This window comes from Anser cygnoides, chromosome 13, assembly GCF_040182565.1.
Source record: "Anser cygnoides isolate HZ-2024a breed goose chromosome 13, Taihu_goose_T2T_genome, whole genome shotgun sequence".
In the NCBI taxonomy this organism is placed as follows: domain Eukaryota; kingdom Metazoa; phylum Chordata; class Aves; order Anseriformes; family Anatidae; genus Anser; species Anser cygnoides.
The window spans coordinates 12755031-12767121 of record NC_089885.1 but is presented as its reverse complement, the minus strand read 5'-3'; the positions used below and the strand labels follow the sequence as shown (position 1 = coordinate 12767121).

The 12091-nt window shown below is 43.6% G+C and overlaps 2 protein-coding genes across 3 annotated transcripts in view; both read right to left on the bottom strand.

The window, feature by feature from the left end:
• The window catches only part of SLC6A14 (solute carrier family 6 member 14), a 46374-nt gene extending 44200 nt beyond the window's left edge, over positions 1-2174 (bottom strand). Inside the window, exon 1 of the mRNA XM_048079497.2 lies at positions 207-2174. Coding sequence (XP_047935454.1) covers positions 207-209 — 3 coding nt within the window. The 5' untranslated portion in view covers positions 210-2174. The remainder of the gene's footprint in view (positions 1-206) is intronic.
• Positions 2175-5536: 3362 nt separating this feature from the next.
• AGTR2 (angiotensin II receptor type 2) lies at positions 5537-11126 on the bottom strand. 2 transcript variants are annotated; one of them, XM_048079520.2, is made up of 4 exons: positions 10840-11126; positions 10394-10686; positions 9385-9532; positions 5537-7716 (listed from the first exon to the last, which is right to left on the bottom strand). In XM_048079520.2, exon 4 carries the CDS (start codon positions 7641-7643, stop codon positions 6525-6527), a length of 1119 nt encoding a protein of 372 aa, XP_047935477.2. In that variant the 5' UTR covers positions 7644-7716; positions 9385-9532; positions 10394-10686; positions 10840-11126; the 3' UTR covers positions 5537-6524. The 2 variants fall into 2 exon arrangements, with proteins under 2 accessions (XP_047935477.2, XP_013038864.3); XM_013183410.3 differs by having other exon boundaries at positions 9385-9525.
• Positions 11127-12091: the final 965 nt, after the last annotated feature.

Sequence of the window (12091 nt, the reverse complement as noted above, 5' to 3'; positions counted from 1 at the left end):
TAACATTTTATGATAAAAAGGGATCCAGGATGCTTTAACAGCCCTGAATTCAAAACAGTAGAGATTTGTATAGAGAACCAAATTGCAGTGAGTGACCTTACTTCAGAATGAATCTCATTGTGATCAGTGAAGGAGTTTGCAGGGTAAGATGCTAGCAGCATCATGAGATCTATTTCATGATGTATTAAGTTTCTTACATCACTTACCATAGCAGGTCAGAGTACAGAGTACAGACGCTTCCTCCTCAACATCTGCAAAGAAAACGTATTGAGCTCCCTTGCAAGTGAAGACCCCGAACAGTTGCATGCCATGTGATCATCATCTCATCAAAGATTTTGGGAAGCAACATATTTTAAGCAGGTTTTGGACTAGAGATGAAATGCTTTGTTTTCTCAAGAGGCAGTGGTAGCAGCTATACTTTTTCTGCTCCATTGTGATACAGCTGCATGCCTTGCACATTTTGTATTTGTAATTTTCACTTTCCTGTCATTGCGAAAGAGCTGCATGTTTGGATGCTGTCCTAATACTTAATGCAGATGTTTTGCTGTAATTTTTTTGAAGGAAGCTGTGTGTTGTGCATAGCACTGCATCCCAGCTGGTGGGGCACACTGGGGCAGGGATGGTTGTGGCCTGTGGCTCCCAACCTCAGTGCTCACATGGCAGCTGCCTGCATGCCAACTCCTGGTAAAGCACAAAGGGGCAGGTTTAGGGCATAGGCAAGTTATTTCAGGGTTCAGCCCCATTCCTCCAGCACTGGTGATAAAACAGCAAACCCATTTGCATGCATTTACTTCCTACATGATGAATAAACTGCCCTATGCATGGGCAGATAGCTTCGGAACAAAAACTTAAAGGCTTCCCTGGGGAATGCAGAAGAATCTGTTGAACTGAAATTCTAACAGCAATAATAATGTGCTGCTTTTGCTTCTTTATGGTTATTGTTCATACGAATGACATGAACAATATAATTATATAAATGATATCTTTCAATTTCATTGCATTGTCTCTGCAAGCTCTCCCACACGTTAGTCAACAAGTAAATTTATCTTACATCCCTAATAAATCTGTTTCTAAATGCATTTAATGACTATGCCATTTTCCTTCCTGCTAGAAAGGCTTCTTACATTTATCACAAAGTGAGACTGATTTCTAGAGGCAATCCATCACATTTCATTTTAGCTGCATGTCATGTTGACCTGGCATCTGCATTGGATATGTTGCTTTTGCTGCAGTGCATTAAATTGGGCATTGTTGATTTTCTTATCTATTTTTATTTTTTCCAATGTAAAAAAAATAAGATATTTAAACTTATGTTTTTTAAAACAAAACTCACACTGGATCTTGTCTTAAAGGCATGGAGTGGAGCTTTGCAAACCTAAATTTGCTCAAACAGAAGAGCTACTGGCTGTCAGTGGGTGAGGGCTTGATCCCCTCACAGCAGGGAAATCGGTATCATGACTCACATTCACTTCTGTATTACTGTGTTTTGTCCCCGTGAAATGTTTCTGGGACTAACAGTGTTCTGCCTGGAGTTTACAGTGTCAAATTCAGATTCTGTCTCAGCTGCAGAGGAAATGGAAAGTGAACATATGAAAGAGGCAGCAAGCGGGGCTGGTCCACTCCTCTCCCAGGGCTCCTCACTCCCAGACCAAGGCCTAGGACCATTTTTGCCAGGCCTGCGGATAGATTGTCCAGGAATGTCTCCCACTGGCTTTGTACCCCAGCTAATTCCCAGCGGCAGACAGGCTGCAAAGCCAAAAAAAAAGCTGTTTTTGGAAGCTGAGGGAGTTATACCACCATCTACAGACACAAGGGCCGACACTCAAGGCGGGCAAGATTAGAGCTTGGGCCCAAAGAAAGATGGATGGATATCCCCTGGGCTATGGAGAACATGAGTGCTGTGGGGAGATGCTTCTGGACTTCCAGTGTAGAAGAGGCAAAATAGCCCTGCTCGTGTCCTTGCTGTGCCCAGGCGCAGGTGTTCCCCCATCTGCACATGGGCCCAGCACCCCTTGGCCTTGCTTCCTGCGAGGGCAGCGCAGCAGCGCAAGTACAGCTGTGGAAATGGCAGTGCGAAAGAAGGTCTGCAAGCACCTCGTCAGGTGAGGGAAATGCACACAGACTTGCAGCTGCTGGCTGGGTATTCCACAGGGTTAGGCATCACTTCACTTTACACCCCCCCCCAAAAAAAAACAAAACAAAAAAAAAAAACTCAGGAATTTTTTCATAAGCAATTCTCTATTTTGACTCCTGTTTATTTTGTATTTATTGCTTCTTTCCTCCTGATTCTTGTGAAACTCAGAAAACTGGGGGAGCGCTTGTTCTCAGACAGGTACCTCAGTAGATACTCTACCAAACCACAAGGTGATCAGCCAGCCATTGTACCTGGAAGAGAAGGTACGTGATGCTGAAGACGGCAGCCCTGGGCTCCTTCCACAGCGAGGTACCTGGTAAGACAAAGCCACAGGAGACTCCCAGACCCTTCCTGGCAGAGCCAATGGGCCAGCACAACAAGCCCCTCTCTGCTGCACTCAGCCAGACCCCGCAGCGGGCAGACAGGAGGAGAACACATCCCAGGACCTTGCTAAATGGAGCAGCCCATCCCAACAAGAGCAGTCATTTTCTTCTGAGGGAAGGAGAGTTGAGACGAGAGCAGCAAGTCTGCCAGCTTCGAGGAAAGGCTGCCAGACCTCCGCATCCCCACGTTTCAGCTTTTCTGTGTTCCCTCCAGGACAACTCCCAGATAGTCTCATATTCACAGGGAAGCACAAGCGATTTGTTTGTCCCTTGGCTGAAGGGCAAGGGGACTCACCACAGCGGGCAGCCAAGCTGCAACAGTCAGCTGCAGGGTAGCAAGATGATATTCCTGCCCATGCTCTGGCCCAAGGAGTTGGACAAGTGTGCTGAGTAGGTGCCAGGGCAGGCTCAGGCTGTGTTGACTTCTCAGCGAGAACATGCTGTACCAAACATTTCTTATTGTATAACTTATATAAACAAGACATTTAGCTTAGCACTCAGCACTAGTTTGTGCTAATAAATGCCAGTGACTTTCTCTGCTTCATATATTGAAGTCAGCTATAAAGTCAGCTCAGGGACGCACACAGGATGCTCAGTTTGGATCAAGATTCTCTGCAATTCATTTCAGCTGATAGTAATCAAATACAGCTAGAAAAGGAAGATGCAAATAGGATTTGCTGTACAAATATGACAGAGAACAAATGAACCCAATGGGAAACCATCCCTTCCATCCCTCTCTCGGGAAACACACACTGATAGGCCTAGAAATGTTCCAGAACATCCCCCTTTCCAAAGAAATCATGCTGCCACTCAGCTTCAACTCCAAACCCATTAGCACTTCCATCTGGAAGAGCATTCACCCCTCTGCAGCAGGTTTGCCTTGGCACTGACACTGGCACAACCCCTCCAAAATCCAGCTGTTGCTCATAAATTCATCTCACCATACTTGCACAGAGAGCAAGACACTGAGAAACCACACATGTGCTTGAGATTCCCTGAGAAAATTGCATGCATCACGCTAGGATACAGTGTCAGGACAGGCACAGGATGCTGCAGGGCAGCAAAGCAGGCATAAGTGGGGCTCCCCAGCTTGCACATCGCTTCTTGGACTGACTGGCTGCATTTTCTGTGAGTCCCTAAGGGAACACAAGGCTTGCAAAGGATCAGGGCATGAGAGGGAATCTGAGGTCTGCTAGAGAGAGGCTGTAACACAGTATAACTATTAGAATGGTTTGCAAATATCAGCAAAATGTTCTATTGAAAGGAAAAAAATAGCTTCTAAATTTGCAAGAAAACAAACAAATAAACAAACAAAAAAAACAACTTGCATTTTTGTCTACATTCCAGAAATCCAGAAAAAAATAAACATGACATGATAAAAGTGTGGAAAATCACATTTTCCATGAAAATCCCCAGAAAGTCCCATGAGAAACTCTAGTATGAAAAAGTCATAGAGCACAACAGTGTTCAATTTGCTCTAAAAATAAAGCAACACCAACACAGCATCTTCCCAACTTCTATCTCAGGTTCCTCTCCAGACAGTCTTTCTTGGGTGTTTGTTTAACCAAGCTACTAGAATTCATGACTTATGTATAAAATACAAAGCAGATTTGGCAAACAGAAATGTCACTCTGCTGAGCTAGTGAGTTCTCTTGGTTTATCACCTTTGCAGAATGTGACCTGGCTAGACATTTTTTGGAAGAATTGATTATCCTCCCCTCCCTGTCTTGCCTCCCATTTATTACTTTTATTTTTTTATTTTATTTTTTTTCTGACAAGAAAAAAGTGAGTGCAGCTCTCAGCCCCAAGAAGCAGTCATTGATTTCTGCCCTCTGGCTGCAGCCATGGGAGACCCTGCATTGCTGCTCTATCCTCTGGGAAGTTTTGTCTTCATTTTCCTTGCCTCTCACAGGTGTAAATCCAACTGCAGCTGCATTTCAGATTCTTGTCTTATTTTCCTACCTGCGGAGGTTTGCACAGGCATGGGACTTGATGAAAACTCTTCTTTTTGAGCAGGTCCAAACTGACAAGTTGAAAACATATAAGCTGTACTTATGCCCAGAACAGATACGGCTGAAGCATAGGTAGCTCTGGGGTCAGCTCATGTAGTTTATATTTTGTTTTGAGACTACCAAGATGCCAATTAGTGGCACAGTTGTGTTCATTACTGACCTAATCTGTATTGCAGCAAAGGTAAAAAGGCTCTACAACCTCTTATTACATCTCTGAGCCTACCACTTTGAACACCTGGTAATTTTCTTTGTATAATTATTTGTTCTGCAGTAGCATGACTGTGTTGTTGTGTTCATTGCTAAGCAATTAACAGTTTGTCCTTCCAGAAATATCCAACGCCCCAGACACTATTAGCTTGTCGGAACATTTTCAACAAAAACATTCCAGGGGAAACACAGTGGCGTCTCTTCCATTTTCTGGCATAAGCATCTCTCCAGCTGCATACCCTAATTACCAGAACACCAAACCAGGACAGGGAGAAGTGGTTATTCCTGGTGAAGGCCCCATTTTGCTCAGTTCTGCACAAAACTTTCTTCCCACATCACTCTGAAGCTGCAAGATTTCTTGTAAAATCCTATTTTCAAGGGCACCAGTAAAGCAACATACCCCTGCTCTAAGAGCGATATATGGCTCCTGCATCCTGTTCCCAAGGCTCCCAGGCACTGGCCAGCACTGGGATTTTCAGAGAGACCAGACTCCTTGTTACCCTGGCAGCACGTATAATTTCTGACCTATGGACCCACAAGTGCTTAGACAAGCTTCAAGGGTAACTTTTTGGACAGATTTCACTGAAGCCAATTATCTTTTGGTCCCTGTGTCCTCCAGCCTGGGGACAGCCTGCTGGAAACTGAGCATGGTGCTAACAAATCCCTCTTTTATATTGAGTCTAGCAAACACTATCATTTTTGAAGGATCCACATTGGTGGTTAGAATCAATATCTCTTTAGCAAAAGCAAATTTCAAATAATCAAACATAAACTCAAAATAGAATCATTATTTGCCAAAACCTTTTCCCCCTTTCTTTTATTTACAAATGAGAAAGCTTATGCATTGAGATGTGGGTAAGTCTTAGGAATCACACCATGGTTTTGCTTCTGTGCGTCAAGACAGAGTCATTTAGTCTTTTTGTATACAGTACCCAAAAAATACAGTAGTAAGTGACATTTGAAATGCAAAAAGTCCAGACAATCAGCAAGTCCTTTCCCTGAAGGCTGCTGGACCATGTGTGGGACTTATCTCGCCCGTGTAGCACCAGGACTTTGTGCACCAGGATTGTGTTCCTGGGGCATTACTGTCAAAAGTGACCACACTGGATCAAAGGAAATGATTACCTGGTTTGCAAACCTGTTACATGCTATGAGAAAGGTATAAAAACATGCATGTGGTAGCACTTTTCCCCAGTAATTCTCTTCTGCCTCCAGCAATTTGCAAATCCATGTCTCCACCTGTTCTCAGGATCCTGGGCCCAAGCAAGCAGGAGGTATATCTGATGCATTTAACAAATGTTATCTCTAGCAATATATTTTCAAAACTATATATGTGTGTGTGTGTGTGTACATAATAAAGATCAAATATTTTCTTACAGATAGGTACAGAAGTATCTGCACTGCTTTATTTACACACTCTCTAATGAGAATCTCTTTTAGAAAATCAGCATAGTCAGGGTGTAATACTCAGCACCTACACAGTTGTAGCTATGGTGAAATGCTCCTCTGGTGTATTTTATCTTTCTGTATTAAACGCTTGCCCGATCTCAGGCACATATAAGCAGATATTTAAATTGCCATCAATACAGTTATTTGCCAGAATCTTCCCTTTGGTGCTCATTGTGAAAAGGAAGGAAGAATAAATCCTCATGTACGAGAAAAAAACAGATTCTCCTTCAAATAGCTGGTGAGTAAAAGGACAAAAAATGAAAGGAACTGGAGAAAAGAGTGTCCCCACTTCATGGGCAGCCTGCTGTACTGACACAGCCCCATGTCACAACCCAGTGTCTACAGCAAGGACTCAGGGCCCCTCTCCCTGCCCACAGGGGTCTCAGTGTCTCTGAAGCAGCTCCCTTTCCTCAAAGAAGAACTCTCTTGTTGGCTGTTGAACTGATAAACTCGTCGCTTAAACAAGCGATGGAGCTTCTCCTGAAACTGGTTCCCAATAAAACAGTACAGCAAAGGGTTGATGCAGCTGTTGGCAAATGCCATGCAGATGCCAAACGGCAGTGCTGTGTCAATGATCCCTGTCACATCACAGTTGTTAATAACGTTCATATGAGCCAGGGCATCCAAAAAGGTTAAAATGTGGAATGGGAGCCAGCAAATTAAGAAGGCCACAACGACAGCAGCCACCAGCTTGAGGACTTTGTCCATCTTCTGCTTGTTTTTCCCAAACTCCTGTGCTTTTAGCAAGTGCCTCCTGATCCAGATGTAGCATGTTGTTATCACTGTCAAGGGGATGAAGAAGCCGAGTGCATTTTTGAGGAAGGCTGTTCCCACAGACCAGTTCGCATAATTCTCATGAGGAAATGCCATAATGCAAGCTTTCACCCCCAAACTTTTAATGTAGTGTGTGTCACGGAAATAAAAAGTCGGAAGGGAGGACAAACAGGCAAGGCCCCACACAACCATTGCTATAAAATAGGCCTGTTGTGGAGTTCTTCTTTGAGAGCGAATAGGATGGACAATAGCATGGTACCGGTCCACACTCATGCATGTAACAAAAAATGTGCTTGCAAACATGTTGAGGCACAGGACAGAACTGGAGATTTTGCACATGAGAGATCCAAAGAGCCAGTTGTACCTCTGTGAGTAATAGGTAGCCCAGAAGGGAAGTGTGGCGAGGCACAGCAAGTCTGCCACGGCCAAGTTGAAAATGTAGATATTAGCAACTGTTTTGGGGCTACTGTCACGACAGAGCACCACAACCACCATGCTGTTTCCAACCAAACCCAGAACAAAAAACACAGAGAAAAATGCTGGAATTAATGAAAACTGGTAATCTGAAGAGGCAAGTGGGCAGGGAGGCAGAGAGCGCAATGCAGCCGATGAGTTTGCCAGCACTGTATAGAGGACTTGGAGAGTTTCTCTGGTGGTGATGACCACAGAGTAGTTGCTCTGCATGCTGGTGCTGGCAGAAAGGGAGCTTCTGCAGGAAATTCATGTGCTAGCAGCACTTTTCTATCACATTGCTCACCTGCAGATCAGAAACCATGTGTTAGACATACACTCTGCAGCCATCTTAGTTCTGGAATCACAGAATCGCAATAAAATAAAATACTTTAAAATGATGTCAGGAAGCTGAGAGCTGTAATACCAGGCAACCCTGTTGGACTCCTTTCCTCTGTCCCACTAACAGGACACAATTAGCACTAGAGAGGTCACGACACTTTTTAATTAGCCTGGCAGAAAAGCAAGCAGCTGGGTTTCATTTGCTATTACAGATAGTGCTTTTTGTGGCCAGCTGAGCAGAAAGATCATTGACTCAAGAGCTGCAGATAGTTCAGGAACTTCTGAGACCAAAGGCAGCACTAAAGCTCCTTGCAGTCCTTTTCTTTGCTTTCTCATTCTATTTCCAGCACTCTGTACAGTTAAAATAATGTAAAAGGCAGTACTTGCCACTGGGGATTAGGTAGTTCACACCTGAGGATCTCCTGGGACTTCACAGGCATGAAAGCAGCCTTTTAGTAAAGCTATTAGGAAAGCAGGCTTTGATTTTTTTTAATTCACGGGGCTAGATACAAAGACACTGAAGGGTCTTTACAAAATGTCACCTACAATCAGAGTCTTTCTCAATTCAAATCTGCATCTCTTGCCCCAGTGATGGCTTTTAATCATAAGAATAAAAGAAATACTTTCCATGTAGATATAAGCAATAGACACTCACATACACAGTCCTTGCAAGCACTAGAGTTAACATCAGTATTTACCATTCATTTAGAAAGATTAAGACAGGTTTTCAGTAGGGAAAAATGTGGCTACAAAACAGCTAAAATAGGAGAGTCCTTTGACAGATCTCTTTGTTCCAGTTCAACGGCTCTCGAGTCTGTACTCTAAGCAGAACATTTTTCAAGCTTCAAGACTTTATAGTCAATAAAGAAATCAGACACAAATATTTTATTGTACATAATAAAAAGACCATTCCTTTTAATTAAGTCCTTATGGAATCAGTTAGGCATTTAAGAATTCTCATGGGGCCCTTAAAACAACAGAAATTTTGACCAAGTAAAGACAACAGAGTTGAGTAATGATCTCTCATTTAAAAGAGGGCAACTGATCATTTCAAAAATATTTTCTATATTAACCATTTAGTATACAATTACTTATCATTTCCTTAATGCAAAATATGCAATATGTTCCTCTGAACACACTGACAAAATTGAATTTTAATTATATTTTCTCAGCGTAAAGAAAATTCAATAGGAAAATATTAATACAGATTTCTGCAGTGAGCTGGTATTTAAGGTACCGAATCATAAGCCCACATTTTGTAATCAAACAGGTCTTAAAACAGAGGAAGGGTTTGTTTGGGAAGAAGGAAAAATATTCAGGGAAGGGTCTAAATTCTCCTTTCCCCCTTAACTCTTATGTCCTGAACCCCTCTCTTCAACCTATGGAAGCTTAAATCTCACAACTAGTCACGAAGCATTCTATATCTGATTTAATACTTGATTTTAGCTACATTATTGAGAACAAAAAGTTTCATTGATAAAAACATTGTCCTCTCTGCATGTGAACAACTTACATCTTATAATCTGCTTCTAAAATACAGTCATTCCTACAAATACCTTAGACACAATGAGGCATCTTATCACAAAATGTATAAAATCAATGGAAATGTTTGAACAACGGACAGAAAACATACCTCTGAAACCTCTAATTCGTCTGGATGTAGCTCTAGGGTTACGTGCTCCTTTCTTCTGTTTTCTCTTAACGTGTATCACCACCGGCTCTCTGCTCTCTTATATCTTCCATTTTCCCACTGGGAGACTTTAACCTACATAAACTGAGGACTGAAATATGAATGCCTGCCAGCTTCTTTTCCTTTTGGAAGCGAAACAGTTTGAGAAGCCCCCTTTCCAAGGCCACGTGAGCATATGCAGTAAATCAGGAGAGAGGAACAAGACAACCAAAAAACAAAACAAAACAAAACAAAAAAAGAGCAAGAAAGAAAAAAAAATCACACAAATATCAAAAGCAGGTTTCTCCAGCAGTTCTTGCTGGAGTTCTCCAGGAGGATACACCCACATGCAGTCCCCTTCTGCGCCCCCCTCCACGTACACGCAAGAGGTGAGAGCCCCAAGGTTAGTATCTGTGTACCTCAACAGGCAGCGGGATTCCCACTCACTTTATGGAGTCCCAGTACTTGCTAATAAACTTGAGAGAGGAATAGGCTGTTAGTACTGGCAGAACTGACCATAATGTGAACATAAAGAAACAGAAAGCAGGGGAACATCACGGCATTGCTTGTGTAAGAAAGCTGATCCTGTATCCCAGTTAGTAGCATGGGAAAGACACTGCCCAAGCCCATGTGAAGACATGCACACTGCTCAAACCAAGGAGAACAGCAGGAAAAATCCACGTGGCAGAGAGAAGACTTGGCTCTGAGGCTGCAGTGGAGTAGCACACGATCAAAGTTAGCAGATCAGCAAGGCTGTGAAATAACACTAACTTCCCATCCACACAAAACTGAGTTTTTCCACCTGCTTCCTCCTCCATCACCTCTCATGTTCCACCTGGCCCCAGCCTCTTTCTAGAAGAAGCTCCTGCATCATCCAAGAAGGCTGCTGGAGAATGAAAACTGGGGCAAAGTAAACATCCAGAAGCCTCAGTACCCCAACTGTGATCTCCTCTGCAGCAGCAGCCCATCTTACCGGGGAGATGTGGGCTGTGCTCTGCAGGCAAGGCTGCACTTGTCAGGCGGAGGGCATCCACAGAAGTCCCTGCCAGCAGCGTCAGCTGCTGCCAGCCGCTGCCCCTCACCAGCATGGACCCACACTCATCCACTTCTTTGAATGCTAGTGTAGCCCTGCAGTGGAGGGTGTCTGACCCCAGTGGCTAGGGGGAAAGCCCAGTGCCTGCCCTTGCTTTGGGACTGTGCAGCACACCAGAGGCAATGGGCATCACAGGCTCCGTAACCAGCAGGCTCTGCTTACACCAGTGAGACCTAGGAGAGAGATGAAACAGAGAAAACAGCGTTTTACCAGTATCTTAAAACAAAACAAATCAAAAAACACCACCACCCCCCCCCAAACAAAGAAAAAAAAAAAAAGAAAGAAAAAAACCCATGGTCTGAGTAAGCTGTGGAGAACAAACTCACCTTTCTGCCCATCTGTGTCTTTCACGCAGAAGGAACTGCAAGGAGCACTGGAAATGCTCATCAGCAAACTCGTAAACATCTCCTGGAAGAGAGAGATACTTGTCAAGGCAGGAAGAGGAGTTCAAGCATCCAAATTGGCAGCTTTTGTTTTTGTCTGCCTCATATTACAGTCCGGCTCTTGGTATTCTCTATGCAAAAAGAGACGGTTATTTAAAGAAGGGGAATCCCATGCAGCATTTTATTTATCACAGTGCAGCTGATCTGCAGCTTCATGGACACAACAACAAAGCAGACAGTGGTCAGGACTGTCAGGCTGCAAGCACACATGGTGCCTGTACTTGGAGCAAAATCTGGAAGGGAAAGAAAGTTCAAATATCTCAAGGAAATGGCATGCTGAGAATGAAATGCTTTAACACAGAAGCAGACCTAAGCAGCACAGGTATCTTGAGGGAGGGCAGTACCAAATCACTTCACAGGATGGGAGATCCCCTCATCTGTCCCAAAGGCTCGAGCACTGTGTTTCACAGCCAGGTTTAGCCAACTTACATGTCAGAACATCCCTGGCATCTCAGCACTCATACGAATCTCCCCAATGCACACTCTCACCGGTTCCATAGATTTTTACTTTGTATTTGTGTCATCTCTTTCTCTTCCTTTTCTCACTCATTTCCTCCATCGCTGCATTTGAGGTTGTCATGGAAAGGGCTGAAGAGAAGGGGAGACACCCTGGAACTGCTGAAGTTTGCATTACTCAGAAAAAAAAAAAAAAAGTGGGGGGGGGAGAAAAATGTGAAGGAAACAATAATATCCATAAGGGCTTGGGGGTTGAAAAAGTCAAGACATAATCAAAAACCTTTATGACGAAGATTTGTGCTCAGTTCATACATACCACAACCAGCACCAGGAGACATAGTTGTTTTGCTCAAGAGGTTTTAAACAGATGATGCGTCTTCTACAGACACACTGCAAGACCTCTGTCCTTTTTACAAACTAAACATCCACAAAATAGATCAGTGGGAGCATACAGGATGTACAAGTGCCGAGGTTACATATCTTACTGCAAAGCAAAAGAAATGCGCCTTTTGCCAGCCAGTCATCCATCTACACACCCCGCCTCAGATCTGGAGGACTGCTGGCGCTCAAAGGAATGACATGAGAGGTCAGCACTCACTCTGATCCAAATTCATTCAATATTTTACTAGCCGTATGTGACAGGACACCCTCAGCTAGGAATTCTTGCTACTAATTTTTT

What these genes read in the sequence shown, in the direction of transcription:
- AGTR2 (XM_048079520.2), bottom strand. Translation starts at nt 7,643, where the DNA reads ATGCAGAGCAACTACTCTGTGGTCATCACCACCAGAGAAACTCTCCAA.